This window comes from Oncorhynchus clarkii, chromosome 10 (genome assembly GCF_045791955.1).
Source record: "Oncorhynchus clarkii lewisi isolate Uvic-CL-2024 chromosome 10, UVic_Ocla_1.0, whole genome shotgun sequence".
Classification (NCBI taxonomy): domain Eukaryota; kingdom Metazoa; phylum Chordata; class Actinopteri; order Salmoniformes; family Salmonidae; genus Oncorhynchus; species Oncorhynchus clarkii.
The window spans coordinates 39,585,899-39,604,437 of NC_092156.1; the positions used below are offsets into that span (position 1 = coordinate 39,585,899).

The 18,539-nt window shown below is 41.5% G+C and overlaps 1 protein-coding gene across 4 annotated transcripts in view; it reads left to right on the forward strand.

Annotated features, from left to right (window-relative positions):
- The window catches only part of LOC139418451 (seizure protein 6 homolog), a 200,997-nt gene that overhangs the window by 120,270 nt on the left and 62,188 nt on the right, over nucleotides 1–18,539 (forward strand). For all 4 annotated transcript variants that reach the window (XM_071167883.1, XM_071167880.1, XM_071167882.1 and 1 more), the window contains exon 4: nucleotides 10,044–10,239. In XM_071167883.1, coding sequence (XP_071023984.1) covers nucleotides 10,044–10,239 — 196 coding nt within the window. The remainder of the gene's footprint in view (nucleotides 1–10,043; nucleotides 10,240–18,539) is intronic.

Here is an 18,539-nt window from a genome sequence, read left to right on the forward strand (position 1 = left end):
TCTCGGGAAGCAGAAGTCCATTACTCATAGCGGAAATCGAATATGTCCCGCAACTATATTTTTTTAAATATGTAGATGGTCTTTAACCTCTGTCCCGGCTGAAAAAGACTGCCACAGTGAGACAACATAGACTTTAATTTAACTAGGCAAGTCAGTTAAGAACAAATTCTTACAATGACGGCCTACCCCGGGCCAAACCCGGACGACGCTGGGCCAAACCCGGACGACGCTGGGCCAATTGTGCACCGCCCTATGGGACTCCCAATCAAGGCCAGATGTGATACAGCCTGGATACGATCCAGGGACTGTAGTGCCACCTGTGCCTTAGACCACTGCACCACTCGGGAGCCCCTTAAGAGCGTACCTAATGTTGGGGATGTTATTCTAAGTGTAAATTAAGTTAATTTATTAACGTGTGCCCTGTCAACCACTCACCAATCCTGGGTTTCATTTGTTAGTCCATTTCAAACTCCACCATTTCATGTTTGCCACCTGTAAGCACTGAGCTACAACAACAATGGGCAAGGTTGCTATTGTCCAGGGTTTCTGCTATTGACTGCAATGCAGACTAGTGTTTAATAGAAACAACACTGGCTCTGGCTTTACAGTCTACTTCTCTACCTTGTGTTATTTTGCTAATTATTCAGCCATTGTTGCTTGAGACAGACCTGTTTTTCTGAATGAGGGAAATGAATGTGTTGTCAATCCAGATAATCAAGCAGACAATGACCACGGTTATATGCACACAATAATACGATTATTGCGGATAGTCAGGTTAATATAATAGTTTGTTTATAACTTTTACATGCTTTGCAGAAGAACGATTTCATTAATAATCCTGTTTACATGGACACATCTGAAATCAGTCTACTGATGGGACTTCTGATAAAATGTTTGCCGAAAATCTGCAATCAAACTAAACATTCTACCACAGCAAAGACTATTTGAGTTCGGACATATAACGTTTGAATATGAATACTATTTATAAAATGTATACTTTCAGTTTTTACGAACTCACTTCACTTGCGCATAAGACGCAAGCTTGCGCTACCCGGTCCTGGCACAGATCAAATACACCACTGGAATTAAGCTCTTTACATGTCCTAATAATTTGAAATGTTGCTCAGAAAACCAGATGTTTGTGACCTTACACAGATTAAGATAAGCAGAGTAAGGTGTTTACATGAATCAAATCAAATGTATTTATATAGCCCTTCTTACATCAGCTGATATATCAAAGTGCTGTACAGAAACCTAGCCTAAAACCCCATACAGCAAGCAATGCAGGTGTAGAAGCACGGTGGCTAGGAAAAACTTCCTAGAAAGGCCAAAACCTAGGTAGCAGGCGCACCGGTAGTAGGTACCAGGCGCACCGGTTTGAGTGTGACAAGAACTGCAACGCTGCTGGGGTTTTCACACTCAACAGTTTCCCATGTGTATCAAGAATGGTCCACCTCCCAAAGGATATCCAGCCAACTTGACAGAATTGTGGGAAGCATTGAAGTCAACCTGGGCCAGCATTCCTGTGGAATGCTTTCGACACCTTGTAGAGTTCTTACCCCGATGAATTGAGGCTGTTCTGAGGGCAAAAGGGGTGCAAACTCAATATTAGGAAGGTGTTCTTAATGTTTTGTACATTCAATGTAGTTTCCATTTCATGCTTATGCCTCTCTTTGTGGAAATGTCTGGAGGTGCTCACAAATAATAATAATAGTGAGTGAGTGAGTGAGTGAGAGAGAATGGGTGAGTGAGTGGGAATGGGTGAGTGAGTGAGTGAGTGAGTGAGTGAGTGAGTGAGTGAGTGAGTGAGAGAGAATGGGTGAGTGAGTGGGAATGGGTGAGTGAGTGAGTGAGTGAGTGAGTGAGTGAGTGAGTGAGTGAGAATGGGTGAGTGAGAATGGGTGAGTGGGTAACTGGGTGAGTGGGTAAGTGGGTGAGTGATTGAGAATGGGTAAGTGGGTGAGTGAATGAGTAAGTGGGTGAGTGAGTGGATAAGTGGGTGAGTCAGTGAGAATGGGTGTGTGGGTGAGTGAGTGAGAATGGGTGAGTGAGTGAGAATGAGAAGGTGGGTGAGTGAGTGGGTGAGTGGGTACATGAGTGAGTGAGTGAGTGAGTGAGTGAGTGAGTGAGTGAGTGAGTGAAAATGGGTGAGTGGGTAAGTGGGTGAGTGAGTGAGTGACACCTTGCAATTTGGACAATGTTGGATGAGCAGACCACCCAGACTGTCAGAATGCATTCAATTATGCCTGTACAGCATTCTCCTCTCCAGTCATGTTCAGGAAGAAACACAGTATCTGCAGGTGGTAAGCAGTTTCAGCATTTTGATGACAACCCTGCTGTTGGTGAATATAATGACGTTTATTTCTGTAGCTTAAGACCTACATTAATCAGGCCTCACCCATTTAGTTTGCACAGGGACCTATCCTGCACCAGCCAATGGCTCCTCAGAGACATTTTGTATTTTCATAGCAGCATACCATCAAATATTTTCCACAGTGAAATTAGCAGGCAGAGAGCCTCCAGTGACTGTTATCTTAGCCATAATGCATTCGCTAGGTTGTAAAATGATTGATACACCATGAGTGATAGTGCCATAGCTTTTACACCCTGATGTTTATGCAGTCACATTTTGGGCTGATTTATCTACAGATATATGGCAAATGGTGTACTGCTATCTTTAAGCCTTTCCTATCAAAAGCATTGTACTGCATTTCTAACAGAAGATGCTCCCCATTTATATGTGGACTGATAAGAGCTAGATGTAAACTCGTCTTTGTATTTGATATACGAAGTCTGTTATCTTCATCAAGAAAACATTTATCTGCTGTATTGAAGCAGAGGTCAGATAGCCGAACTGACCCTTGGCGCAGATCAGTGGGTTGTCCTGGTCGTAGTTAAAACAGCATGCCAACTCCCTATTTTGCTATGTGTAGTGATAAGAAACTCTCTCCATTCTGTCACACTTTGGACCTTCTTTGGGGTGGTCCTGGTCCTTATAATATTTAGAACTGTGGTTAACACAGACCATGAACACAAAAATATGTGCTTTACTAATGCAAATATACTTATCCTCAGATCAACCCATATACAATTCCAATACGAGCATGTATGCTATACGTGAAAACTGTCAAGTCAGATTTGCGTACTCTAATATAACATACTGTACGTACTTTACGTCCATTATGTATTAACATGAACTTTAGGTCACAACTGGTTGTCTGCATTCACATTGTATTTGCTGTTTCTGTACTCTATGATTTGTCCAAGGTCTATTGTAGGCACTTTATCCTTGCAAAATTGTCTGTTCGTTAAAATATTTTGATTGAGGAGGCAATGGCTGGGGGAGAGAGATGACCCTTCACAAAGCCATGTTCACCCATAATTGTGATGTGAGCTTTGGAAGTATTTTAACGGAATACTGAAAATAAATTGAACTGAAATGGCACCTACCCAGAGGACAGGACATTGAATTATGTGCTCAGCATTTTAATGCTTTAAATTGCCTTCTTTATTTCTTTATTTTTCACCTGCATATTTGTTTTGGAACATAATACACACTTGTGTTTAATGGAAAGAATGGACTGCACATGTTACCATGAAGGCTTGTATGGTTTGGAGAATAGCTAGTCATGCTTGCAGGTTCCTCACTCATTCAAATATTGTGCTGTGCTTTTAGGTTTACAGGCTACTGTTCGTTTAGCGCCCAGTGGATCAGTGTCTGTTGATATAATCAGTTTGTGTTGTCTGTCATGGAAGCATGGAGATTGTTTTATGATTCACTTGTGAAACATATTGGTGGGTATGTAGATTGAAATGATTGTGTAATGTATTTTTGGCTCTGAAAGAGGCTGGGCAATCATTGAGGGGAAATCTCCCTACTGCACCTGGCCTTATTGAAATGGCTATTCTATGGTCTGTCTGTCTGTCTGTCTGTCTGTCTGTCTGTCTGTCTGTCACACACTCACACACACACACACATCTGGAAACCATCCAAGCCAATTTCCACACCACCACCCAATCATTACTTATTTTCATTTAAGTCTATTTGACTCCAGTTATAGTTATTTCCTCTCAATTATAAGCCAGATGCACATTTTCAGCATTTCTGAAGAAGTATTTTGACATTGTATTTTCCGGCCTAGCGCCTGTAAGCCCATCACAGATGCATATACCGTGGGCTGCCATCACTAAGTACACACAACCCCCCAAAAATAACAACTTCAAGTCTCAACAGGACCCAAAAATGGAACAATAACTCTTGGTTCAAAACTACAGAAACCCAGAAGCTTGCCACTGTTTTTGTTTACTTGGACCCAGCTACCCTGGGCTATTGTCCCAATGGGATCCATTTTGTTGAAAGCTTAAGGGGTATAAGCTAGGTCTCATTATGATCCTGTAGTAGCAGTACACTGTACTGTGTGTGTATAATCTGAGTTCTGCTCCCTGTGGTCCCCTGGCTGCAGTGCTGCTAGAGATAACAGGGCCTGATGTCTCCAGACATGGACAATGCTTCATAATTGAGCCAGGACAGCTTTTCCTGGCTGTAGTGACAGGTCTCAAGGTGGATGACGGATGACAGGACCCCAAGGACCCATACTATTTTCCAGTACAAATTCCTGCTGCCTGCTCGCCTGTCCCTCGGGTGGCTGTCGTATACATGTACACGGAGTGATGGCACAGGTCAGAAGACTATGCTCTAGTTTATCCCCTGTTTCCATGTGAACAGCCTTAGACCCATCACTTCTAAACACTCAAACATCCCAGATTCTATTACAATGTACAATATGTTACTGTAAACGTTCACTATGTTGTACAGTGGGGTTTCGGAATTATTGACACCCTTGTTAAAGATGTGGATTAATGACTGTATGAAATAAATCATTTCTATTGGGCACAAAATCATCTGAAACACAACCGAAACGAACTGTAAATGCATCCAGCAGTTTGAACAGTGACAAGCTTGACGTAGTCAATGTGTGTTAGGAATACGGGACCTACGGGAGGGTAGCCTAGTGGTTAGAGCGTTGGACTAGTAACCGGAAGGTTGCGAGTTCAAACCCCCGAGCTGACAAGGTACAAATCTGTCGTTCTGCCCCTGAACAGGCAGTTAACCCACTGTTCCCAGGCCGTCATTGAAAATAAGAATTTGTTCTTAACTGACTTGCCTGGTTAAATAAAGGTAAAATATAAATAAAAATAAATACTACACTATTGACTACTTTAGTCATGAGAATCTTTAGTGGTCTCAATAATGTTGACCCCTACCTTTAAAACAATCTATATATATTACTTGTTAAACAACATCTCTTTCCCTGAACAACTCTATTAGTATAAAATAATATAGTCCCCCCCCAAAAAAAAAAAATTGCATAAGATATAGCTCAGTATTTGAATTATGTCTTTTATACAGCCATTATTGCTAATCTTTATCACGGGTGTCAATAACTTCAGACACCACTGTATGTGCACATGCTCACATAACCTACCCCTCAGAGCATGAATATTGTTATCACGTATTGCACACAACTCTTACACTGCCATAGCACTGTTTTCCCCCCTGTCTGAAGACCTGGCTCTGAATAAAAGGACGCCGGGCCACCGAGAAAAATAGAGAGCTTTAAACTTCAATGTAATTTCTTTGTTCCCCTCCCTTTGTCTCTCAAGGTTCCTGCATATCTCAGTGGTTCCACATCCTTGTGGAGATAAAGTGAAATGTCAGCCACAGCAAGAACATTCTCAAATCACAATGAATGAGGAAGAGGAAGAGACACTCGTTCCAGTCTTCAGTCCTTCAAGGATGAAGTCATTAGGATGAGCAGAGCTGGATTTCCTGGGCAGATCTGCTGGCACACATATTGAGTTCCCTTTGGGAGGAATTGCTGCCCTGTGTTGCGTAACACTTCTCCTCCATGGGTAATCCAGCTCTGTGCTCCTTTGACCTTTCATATGGGATTGAGAAGCCATGTCAACCCTCAAGTGCCCTGCAACTAGACTGAGGATTATCAATACGATACGGAATTTTAATTTAATTTTTTTTAAGGCAACCATTTCCATGTGTGTCCTGTCTCGGATAACAAACAGCTTACTTTTGCCTGCAGATAAAAGGGATTCAAATTGGACTTTTCCTCATATTATTTTAGGTTCTTATGGAGTGGCTTAGTTGATAGTGGGCAGGATGTCAACTAAATCGTATAATGTTTTTTATACACTCACAGACCTCAACAGTGTAATCATTTCATTTTTTTGAAAGTATTGTATTTATGAATTGTGAAATAAGACACTGGACATTGCACGACTGTAACATGAATAAATGTGTCTGTATCTGTACAGACCACTAGAGTTTGCTTGATCACCTCTAAGAATGTTCCAGTTTTATTCCTCCATGACACCCAGCATCATGCCTTAGCTGTCATTGGAAGGGCCGCGAAGGTTCCAACAGGGGAGCAATCCTGTCTTCTTACCGGGTCCTATTGCAGAATCATTTTAGAATGAAGGCATTGACTTTGAGTGGTGGTCTGATGTTTGTGGAGCTAACGCTGACTGAAATATGTATGAATGTTGCATGGCAGAGGCATGGTTGAATGTCAACCATCTCTCGTCGATCTAACAAATATGCATAATAATAGGAGAGATGGAAATGAGAGAGAGAGAGAGAGAGAGAGAGAGAGAGTTATGAAGGAAGTGAATGAGTTCAAGGCTTAAATACTTTGTATTCTTCCTCGCTTCCCAGATAGATAGTTGGTATTTAGACTTACCATATGCAGGTGCGTAACGAGCTTTGCAGGTGTGACTCCCTGGCGTGAATAATTTGAATTCAACCACGGAAAACCATCCCACTTGTTGGCCAACACATTTTCTCGTGGAGATTTCATTCACTATAGTTTTTTGTACATTTAGATGAAAACATCCCTTTAACCATGGTGTACGTTTTAGTTTGATCTATGTCGACAGACTTACTGAATATACAAATAGAATGGGTTCATAATAGGGATCAATTAAATACACTCATACTCGTCTGTAACGATCTTCGTCTTCATCGGACGAGGAGTAGGAAGGATCGGACCAAAACAGAGCGTGGTAAGTGTTTCATGATTATTTATTATACCAGAACACGAAAATACAAAATAACAAAGTGAATATAAGAAATGAAAATTGAAACAGTCCTGAAAGGTGAAAACACAAAACAGGAAACAACTACCCACAAACACCAGGTGGGAAAGGGCTACCTAAGTATGGTTCTCACGGTAGACAGCCTTCTCTGATTGTGAACCATACCAGGCCAAACACGTGGAAAAGAAAACATAGAAAAACAACATAGAATGCCCACCCCAACTCACGCCTCGACCAAACCAAAATAGAGACAATAAAAAGGAACTAAGGTCAGGGTGTGACATCGTCTACTTTTCAGCACCAATTGGTAGATCAAAAAGGATGCTGTCACATGCAATAGGCAAATATAGGGTCAACCAGTAGTCCTATAAATCTACCCTAATAATCCTCACTAATTATGTAACTGTGATGACAACGGTGCAGTCATCGTGAAGGTTTAACCTGCTACATATGGTCTGCGTTCCATAATGTTTCAAATAGGCTACATGTTCCAAATTATTACACAACTTGTAATATGCTAGCATAATATGATCCAGTTTTTGTAGATATCCTCAGGATCAACCACACAAACTTGACAGTGTAAAGTGTAAGGAAACTACTAAAGTGACAGTTATAAATGTATGTTGGTATAACAGACAGTGGCTACCGATAGTGGCTAATATTTAACACGATACACATTGTAAATAATACAGTAAAAAGTCATATTATATAATTAAAATATTCTAGAAATCAAAAATCAACTCGGTAGGTTTGGCCCTATATTGTCATTTGCAACTTTATCTGTTGCATCATCACACGTAAAGGCGATGTAATTAAGTCTCCACCACACCTTCATTTCTTTGATTTCCATCCAAAATTAATAGAGAGAAAGGTGCATAAAAAGGGAATTAAGTTCCATTTACACACGCTTAACTTGGGCCAGATTTGGCCCCATGAGATCACATGCCAGTTTTGGGGGTAAATGCATAGAATAGTGATGGCTTGATCAAGTCTGGTGTTATTTTCAATCTTCACATTATTCACGAGAGGCGTGATTGTCAACACAATGTTAAATTAATTTGGATATGTAAAGATTAAAAAAATACTAAATGGCTTCAATTTACACCTGCTTTCTGTACAGTATTTGATTGTGGGAATCAATTAGATGAGTGTTACGTCCGTCATTAGTGGTAGAATGACCGGACCAAGGTGCAGCAAGGTAGGCGTACATTTTATTTATTAAATGTTCCACCAAAAAAACAATAAACAACACAACGAACGTAAAGCTTCGGAGTGCAACACATGCAACAAACAAAGACAAGATCCCACAACCTAAATGTGGGAAAAAGGGCTGCCTAAGTATGATCCCCAATCAGAGACAACGATAGACAGCTCTGATTGGGAACCACACTCGGCCAAAAACAAAGAAACAGAAAACATAGAATGCCCACCCAAATCACACCCTGACCTAACCAAATAGAGAAATAAAAAGGCTCTCTAAGGTCAGGGCGTGACAATGAGGCTTACAATTATTATAATTTTTTAAGTAGTTTGATGACCTGGGAAAGCTTTATTTTTGTGTAGCATTCTGGGTAAGAACAAAAGGAGGTTGACCTCAGTCTTGGCTGATGTCTGACGGAGACAGAGTAACAGACAGTCGCATTTCAGTTCTGTCTGTGAGAGCGGTAGTAAACCCCCTCACACCCATCGTTGGCATCCCCTCAACCGAGTGACAGGTTGTCAGTGAGACCAAATTCATTCTGGTGCCAGTGACTCGCCTGGTGATCCTCTGCATCGCACTCTGAGCTCCCTCAGTCTGCCTCAGTGACACTCTCATTCCCCCTGGGAGAGCAGCCTATCCGAAGGCCACAGCACGCTCCCACTCCCACACCACACTCCAGGCCTGAAGTCTGGATCAGGCGACAGGCTACAAGATATCACTGGGACAGTAGATGCACTGTAGTCTGGTGCATTTGTTCAAGATGATTATCAGATCCCTGGTTGTCTTTAATTTCTGATTCCCACTGCTACACTCTAGATAATACATAGAGTTCTGAGGAAACTGCAGATGTTCCCCTCCCCTAAATGAGGCTTATGCCAAAGCTACATTATTCAACCAGTAAAACTACAGCACATTCTCTGGAGTGGCCTTCAGTACATTCAGCTGCAGCTGCTGTTTCAGCCTGTTGAAGAGATAAAACACAGCTGTCACAGAGGCTGACAGAAAACTGGAGAAAGAAACACACTGGTTTTAATTACAGTTACAGGGCCTGAATAATACTGAATGGGTAAGCCTTTACCAGCCATACTGTGTAACGAACCATGCATGGAATGATCCAGACAAGCTCTGCAGTCTTTCCAATCATATTCTCTGATAAAATACATCCTGCTGCCAGTTTGTTAATGGAAATTGAACAGGAGGCCTATCTCAAGTGGCCCATTTTTCAAAGCAAACATTAAGAGACTGGCTCTGAGACAGGAATGATGGGGGTGTCAATTGAATTAAAATCCTGTCTGATGTGAGCCGTGACCACACAAATGGCCAGTCAGGGTCGAGTGATGGTTTCTGGGGCACATTCGCCTGCAGTGATGTACAAAGTGGGAGGGAGGCAGGCTAGGTGGTAAGAGGGACCGGATTATGGGGTGGAATATGGGCCAGACCCTCAGTCCTAATGCAGCAGTTGTGGGGAATGATGAGGATATAGGTGGCAGTGTTTCTGATGATATCTTGTATTAAACCTCATCTACATCTCAAGCTGGACATGAACCATTCATGCAGTGTCCCATTCTGCTGTGTGGTAATGAGCGTTAACTAGTTTGTCTCCTGGACTGCCGACAGCTGTAGCTTGAGAAGCAAAGACACAAAAAACACATTTTACCAGGCTGTTTGGACACATCACATAATGGAAACAAATGCGACGTTGGACTGACCTGTGTGGTGTGTGCGTTTGCAGGTGCTGAACGTGAGCCTGTCTGAGGGGGAGGTGATGACGGTGGAGGACATGGGGGGACGGGAGTCCTCCATCCTTGCCAACGAGACCGTCCTGATGAGGGGTCTGGTGGTGCGCAGCTGGAGCAATCAGATCTCCATCCGTTACCGCAGTGACCAGCAGCCTCGCTCCGGCTCCCTGCTGCTGCTGCGTTACCAAGGTGAGGTCACAACACAGAACCACACGACCACACACACCAGGACACCCTCACACAGGTCTCCTCCCTATCAATTACTCCATTCTGATTCACCCAATGTGCAATGAAAATGTATCTGAAACAATGTGGTCCGGAGTAGTAAGGTTTGATGTATAGAGGTGGAAATCCTCCAGTAGCAATTGGTTCAGCCGCAGAGCTCTTTATGCCTATAGCTCTCATCACTAGTCAACGCGGCTTGCTCATGCCAGCCTGAAAAATCACAAGGGCTGTCATTTCAGCGATGTAATTACATAGGAGAAGTATTGTGTTAATAGACATTTACAGAGCTGTCAGATAGCAGAGGGCTGTCGGGCCCATTGTTTCTCATTCCACCACGGTCTTTCATGTGACAACACCAGGAGAAGGGGAAAAAACAACACAGCATTAAGCCAAAATCTTTTGTCTCTGCAAACGAATGAACTATGACAGGCTTGCAGAAGAGTAATGCATTCTAACATGCCTCTGATGTGCCTGGCAAATAGAGTGCCACCCCCTTGCCCCTCAAACTCCCCCTCTGTCTCTCCTCCTTCTCTCTAATACAGTAGATGGCAATAATCGGTTACAGTACATGTCCAACAACATTAATGAAACCCTTCCAACAAATTGGCAACCCAATTCATGCCTGAAAGACTTTAGAATTGTAACTGACATGGCTCCTGACAGAAAATCTGCCATTTTCATATCAAGACAAGAGTATGATTCATATATCATACATATGACATAACAGCTAACTGTTACTACTTGCCTGAGCCTGAGGCTCAGTTTGTCCAATCACATCCAGTCCACTTAGGAAATAGTTCATCAGTGTTTCTAAATGGCCCTGTGTGTCTTTGTTTGGCCTGTCTGAGAGCTGGCACTGCCAAGGTAATAACCCCACATTACACTGTGTTAGAGCAGGGAGAGGGGGGGGGGGGGGGCAGATGGGGACCACAGTGGGGGAATGATGAAAGCTTTTACCAGGCTTCTAATGGACCAATTATACATGTGACCTGTGTCCAGTGCATGGCCAATCACAATGAGCCATGGCCTTTGTGTATCCCAAACAACCATGGAAAGAGAAGCTAATGCAGTAATGTTGCTGCTCACCATGTGTGATTAGACTCTGTCCCTGTAGGGTTGAAATGTATTGTTGGATATATGAATAGGTTTTAAAGTACAGCCTTTAATGTGCTGATTTCACATTGTCCCATTGATTATACAGAACTGTGTGGGAAAAAAGCCCCCTTCAGAATAGTAACCAATAATGAAGCAGTGGGTGATGTGGAATTCTATTCAACTCTCCCACACACATCCACACGTCACTGTTAGTGCCTATATAGACCATGTGATCTCCATTAGACTGGCAGCACAGAACACTGGTTACTGAAGAAGCGGGTGAACTTTAAAGATTCAAGCCGCTCAATCACTCCCAAAGAAATAGGAGAATAGCAGCCATGCTCCGGAGACTCAGAGCAAACAGACCACGAGAAAAGTGAATGTAGATCCAACAGTAAAGGGGTGTAGAAATATTATATTTATTTTGGATCAGATACGAGTGAGACCACCTCATAAGCAATTAGTCTGAGTACAGTACACGCTACTGAGTGGCGATCCATTGAAATAGCAAAACAACCATCACCTACTGGATATTCAAAAATATCACAGGTATGTATTAACAATAGCATTGTATTAACACCTACTCACTGAATAATAGACAATACATCCAATTTGAATAATAAACCTTGCTCAAAATAGTATTTCCTAATATTCTGTTGAGGGTGAAACAGATTGGTTTTGTAAAGCATCACCCAACAATAAACCAAATCTGTGCTCATAAAATGACTTGCCTCTCACCCATACACATCCTGCACGAGAGCAGACACTGCAAGGGTCTCCTGTTGAGCAGCTTCCTCTGGCTCCAGCAGCACATGATAATTTCCCCTCATACTCAGACAAGTGAGCCCAACAATCAGGCTTTATCCTCAAAAAAAACTAAGCAAAGAACACCCTCAAAAAATCTTCAAAGCATGGCTTTTTTAGACTCTGTTGAAGCATGGGGGGCACATCTGTGGGTGTGCAGAAGGCAACCACATGTTTAAGTCATTCGGTGCTGTAGGTATTGTGTCAAATTTTTATGTCAGAATATTACACTCTCTCTAATTGATATCAAACATTATGGCAGTATGATATGCTTTCACATTGTGCCTGTGAAATTGTTATGCTCATCAAAGCAACAATAGGGGCCTATATAAAGTCATCATAACGTATGGTGTCCCATTAGTTATACAGAGCTAATGATTTTGTGGAACAGCAGGTCTGAATGATAAATCCCTTTCACAGTAACGTTAAGCCGATTTGAAAATGCTACTTGAAATCATTAGTCTATGGAAAAAAAGGTACTTTTCAGAACATATTTTTGCTTTCCATATTAAACTAATTCCAATATGTGAATGCAGCTATACTCTTTTATAACCGTTACTGCACAAGTATGACTGAAACGTTTACCTTTTTTCCAGCAAATTTCAACAGCTGTCGCAATTTAGATATTTTAGATATTTCCATTTGCGCTCATCTCCATGGTATGCGCAATCACTTTGTCCTCTTATAATGGGGTGTGAAAAATGTGATGGGATAAGCGTTGAGAAAGAGACAGATCTGTAGAGAGATAGATCTCAGCTCTGGGTAATTAATATCTGCAGAAGGCGTTGGTGCTAGCTGAGATGACAGGCTGATGAATGTTGCAGTAGTAATAGTAGCAGACCAGTTACCACTGGGGAGTGATGATATGTCTGTGTCACAGCCTGCATACCTGTTTGTGTGTCTAGAATACCAGCCTGGTCTCATAGACTAGACGTAACATAGTACATGTAAATCCAGGACACTTAAATTAGTTTCATATGTTACGCTTGATATGGTTACTTAAGGCGAAAATGAAAGTAGGGTGGCTGGTCATGGTGGATGGGTGGGCGTATAATGTGAATGTCTAGCAACTAAAAGGTTGCGAGTTCAAATTTCATCAAGGACAACTTTAGTATTTTAGCTAATTAGTAGCTTTTCAACTACTTACTACTTTTTAGCTACTTTGAATGTTAGGTAACCCTTCCCCAAACCCTAACCTTAATTAACCCTAACCCCTATAATGTCATGTGAATTGCAATTTGTAACATATCGTACAAAATGGGTGATGGACATCCACAAATTAATATACAACAAGAAACGTAATATATCATACTAAAGTTTTGTTTCTGATTTACGTACTGAATAATACGAAATGCTCTGAGACCAGGTTGAGAATACCCCTTTCTTATTCAACTCTCCTGAGGGTTGTGCATGTTGTGTGTGTGGTACATACAAGAAATAGTGGTCACCCAGGCTGATATTGGTGAAAGCAAAAATAGACTAAGCCCTGTTGGAATTCCTTTATGACATCCCTGATCCCTCACACTGAGGTCGACATTTAATGAGTGTCTAGACAAGTAGAGACATAGTTATTGCACATGTCTAATGAGAAAAACGGTCTATTCATCGCTGAACTAGATCATGTTGTTATGGTTCATGTCATGTAATGCTTTTTACCACTCAACTATCTCCTTCCACCCACGTATGAGTCTTGTGAATACTACAGCTGACTCCTAGAGGTTTCAGTCATGTGTCTCTCAGTGTGTCTTCTCTGTAATGGGGACATCTGTTGATGTGACACCAGAGGGGAGGAAGAGGAAGACAGGGCCATTTCCTACTAACTCCCTCATCACTAAACAAAGTATCTCTGCATGTCTTAATTGATACTCAGTCCCAAGTGTAGAAATTAATTTTTCATCTGGTCATGTAAAATACAGGAGTCTGTAGATTGGCCATGACTATGGTTAGGAGATGGCTGGAGAGGTCTGCAGAGCAGAGGGATACATACCCCAGCCCATTCAAGTTATCACCACTAAGTCACTATGCAATGAGTGGCCAATGAGATTACAATATTTCACATGGCAAAGAAAGCTATCCACTCAAATGTCAAGTGACATTATGATTTGATCCACAGCCTCAAGGTCCATTCGATTCAGTTTGATTGCCTGCCCATGGACAACATGTGGTTTTGTGGTTCAGCATCATCAGTATATTTTGAAAGCTAAGTGAAAGGTCTGATGAATTACTCTGATTTTAAGGACATGTGGGCCTTGCTCCATACGAGCTCACTGGTTAAACTCTACCCTTAAACAAAGATCAATAGTGTTGTCCCTGGGAAGAAAGGTTCAATCTGAGAGGACCCCGACCACAGTCCTGCTGTGATGTATTGATATTTATGTGGTTGGGTTAAACACTCAATTCCAATGGTCAACTACTCAATAAATGCTATTAAAGATAAATAACCTTAGACTGCAGCCGGCCCGGTCCCATCAATGAGGGCTGGTCTACTCTGGACTGATGAGTAGTGTGGTAGCAATTCTATAGGAGGAAAAAGACTGTAGATTCCTCTTACAACAACTTTATTATAAGATTTGCAAAAATGAAGCAATCAACCATTACCAAAAATGGTTCAGAGTTGAAAGCTTAACAAACATAGTCTCTGCTTTTATAGGAAAGCACAACCTCTTTTGTCTAGGTGGCAGTTTAGCAGATGTGTGGAAACAGGGGCAGAACATATTGTAAAAGGCAATTGGTTTGTCTGTGCAGATTAAGATAGACCGAGGTTGATATCATGATGGCTCAACCGTATAACTGTGTTTTGTTACAGTTCACAGTATAATGTGCTCCTTCCTGCAATGTTCCACACAGCTGACTTTCTGTAGATAGTAAACTCACGGGATATCTCACATATCTTGCATGCTGCGGTCGCACCTAACGGATCTTAGCTATACACCCAGTCTTGTGACTAAGTCACACAAAGACAAATTTGTATCAGGTTAAAAAAACACTAGCATATAACAAGAGACTATTCTTTAAGCAGCAAAACACGGGATAGCATGACTAATTATGTAATTTTCCATGACATTTCCTCCCTTTTGAGACTAAGTCTCAACCTAATAGAAAATGATTTACAAGCATTTTCATTAAACATACATTAACATGAGGTAAAAGGAAAGACTTTCTCACACTTCGTATATCACCATTGTAAATGCCCGCCATTGTTATTGGCGTTCCATCACTTCACGTAGTGCAATCCATTCTCAGAAGGAACATATGAATTTAAACATCAGTACCTACTTCATCACCACACACAAGGCAATCGCTTCGTTGAGACTGTCCATATTGCCACAGGGTCACCATGACAGTAGGCCCTTAACTCTACCTTGGGAGCACTATTCACATAACCCCCGTCGTGATCATGGCCTATGGACATGCTGAACAATTAACCTGTTGAGTGTAAGGGGTATTTTGATGTTTGGATGAAAAACGTATCCAAATTAAACTGCCTATTTCTCAGGTCCAGAAGCTAGAATATGCATATAATTCAGATTAGGATAGGGATAGAAATTAGGATAGAAAACACTCTAAAGTTTCCAAAACTGTCAAAATATTGTCTGTGAGTATAACAGAACTGATATTGCAGGCGAAAACCTGAGTAAAATCCTCTTATTTTGAAAGCTCCCTGTTCCATTGCATGCCTTCCCTCCATTTAAAGGGATATCAACCATATTCCTTTTCCTATGGCTTCCACATGGTGTGAACAGTCTTTAGACATAGTTTCAGCCTTTTATTCTGAAAAATGAGCGAGAACGATCACATCGCGTCAATGGATGGCTGGGTGCCAGCAGAGTTTTGCATGTGCAACAGCTTGGAGCAGACATTTTCGCTCTCTCTCCTATTGAAAAAGCTACGGTCCGGTTGAAATATTATTGATTATTTATTGTAAAAACAACATGAGGATTGATTAATAAAAAAAGTTTTACATGAATCTTTATGGAACAAAAGAAACATTTATTGTGTAACTGGGAGTCTCGTGAGTGCAAACATCCGAAGATCATCAAAGGTAAGCGATTCATTTATTGCTTTTCTGACTTTCGTGACCAATCTACTTTGCTGCTAGCTGTTCGTAATGTTTGTAATGTCCTTACATAAATGCTTGGATTGCTTTCGCTGAAAAACTTTTTTGAAATCTGACACGCCAGGTGGTTTAACCTTTTTGAGATAGGAGGCAGCATTTTCACTTTTGGATGAATAGCGTGCCCAGAGTGAACTGCCTCCTACTCTGTCCCAGATGCTAATATATGTATATTATTAGTAGTATTGGATAGAAAACACTCTGAAATTTCTAAAACTGTTTGAATGATGTCTGTGAGTATAACAGAACTCAAATGGTAAGTGAAAACCTGAGAAAAATCCACCAGGAAGTGGGACATCTGAGGTTTGTAGTTTTTCAAAGCTTGGCCTACCGAATACACATTGAGATAAGGATGAGGTTGCACTTCCTAGGGCTTCCACTAGATGTCAACCGTCTTTAGAAACTGGTTTGAGGATTCTACTATAAAGGAGGGGCTCATGAGACCTCTTTGAGTCAGTGGTCTGGCAGAGAGCCTTGGTCTCATGACGCGCGTTCCCGACTGAGTTACCTCTCATTCGTTCCAGTGCTTTTCTGAAGACAAAGGAATTCTCGGGTTGGAACATTATTGATGTTTTATGTTAAAAACATCCCATTGATTGATTCCATACATCGTTTGACATGTTTCTAAAGGACTGTAACGGAACTTTTTGAGTTTTTGTCTGGATGAAGTGCCTGCGCCTCATGAAGATGGATTACTGGGCTGAACACGCTAACAACAAGTGGCTATTTGGACATAATGACGGACTTTATGGAACTTTATGGAACAAATCAGTAATTTATTGTCGAACTGGGTTTCCTGGGAGTGCCTTCTGATGAAGATCATCAAAGGTAAGTGAATATTCATGATGTTGTTTCTAACTTTTCCCAAGATGGCAGATATTCCTCTGGCTGTTTTGGGTTCTGAGCGCCGTTCTCAGATTATGCTTTTTCCGTAAGTGTTTTTGAAAACTGACACAGCGAGGAGAAGACTATCTTTAATTCTGTGAATAACGCTTGTATCTTTTATCAATGTTTATTATGAGTATTTCTGCAAAAATTTTGAATTTCGTGCGCTGCCTTTTCAGCGGAATGTTGTCGAGGGGTTCTGCTAGCGGAAAGGTTAACAACAAGCTAAGCTGTGTTTTGCTATATTGCACTTGTGATTTCATGAAAATTTAATATTTTTTTGTAATTTAATTTGAATTTGGCGCTCTGCAATTCAGCAGATGTTGACGAAAATGATCCCGCTAGCGGGATGGGTGCCTCAAGAGACATATTGATGTGGAGGCCTGAAGTCTGGAACAGGGGACAGGCTACAAGATATCACTGGGACAGTAGATGCACTGTAGTCTGGTGCATTTGTTCAAGATGATTATCAGATCCCTGGTAGTCTTTCATTTCTGATTCCCACTGCTACACTCTAGATAATACATAGAGTTCTGAGGAAACTGCAGATGTTCCCCTCCCCTAAATGAGGCTTATGCCAAAGCTACATTATTCAACCAGTAAAACTACAGCACATTCTCTGGAGTGGCCTTCAGTACATTCAGCTGCAGCTGCTGTTTCAGCCTGTTGAAGAGATAAAACACAGCTGTCACAGAGGCTGACAGAAAACTGGAGAAAGAAACACACTGGTTTTAACTACAGTTACAGGGCCTGAATAATACTGAATGGGTAAGCCTTTACCAGCCATACTGTGTAACGAACCATGCATGGAATGATCCAGACAAGCTCTTGCAGTCTTTCCAAGTCATATTCTCTGCTGCCAGTTTGTTAATGGAAATTGGACAGGAGGCCTATCTCGAGTGGCCCATTTTTCAAGACAAACATTAAGAGACTGGCTCTGGTTGGAAATGAGACAGGAATGATGACTGAGGCATATTGATGTGGAGAGTGAATGTCTGCTTCTGTCTGAATAGTGGTGTACACCACATTCAGTTTAATGGGAATGCTAGAAGCGCATGTTCCATTTATCCAGCTACATCCTATTTGAGAAGATACTGTAATTAACACGTTTGCATTCTCAGATAGGATTCATTGAATTGTGTTATGGAGATATTACTTGGGTTATGACAATGGCAGGTTCGGGAATGGAGTTTGCCGGGGTTGGATTAGAATAGGCTCTGGTACACGATGTCTGGGTTCTAAAATAATTATGGTGCACCAATGTGCACAATCAAATCCACCTCTCATATGTTTTGCTGATGGCAAATCACCATTAATGCATTTTCCCCTAAAAGTTTTACCCTGTGAAGGTTTACTTCATGAAGTT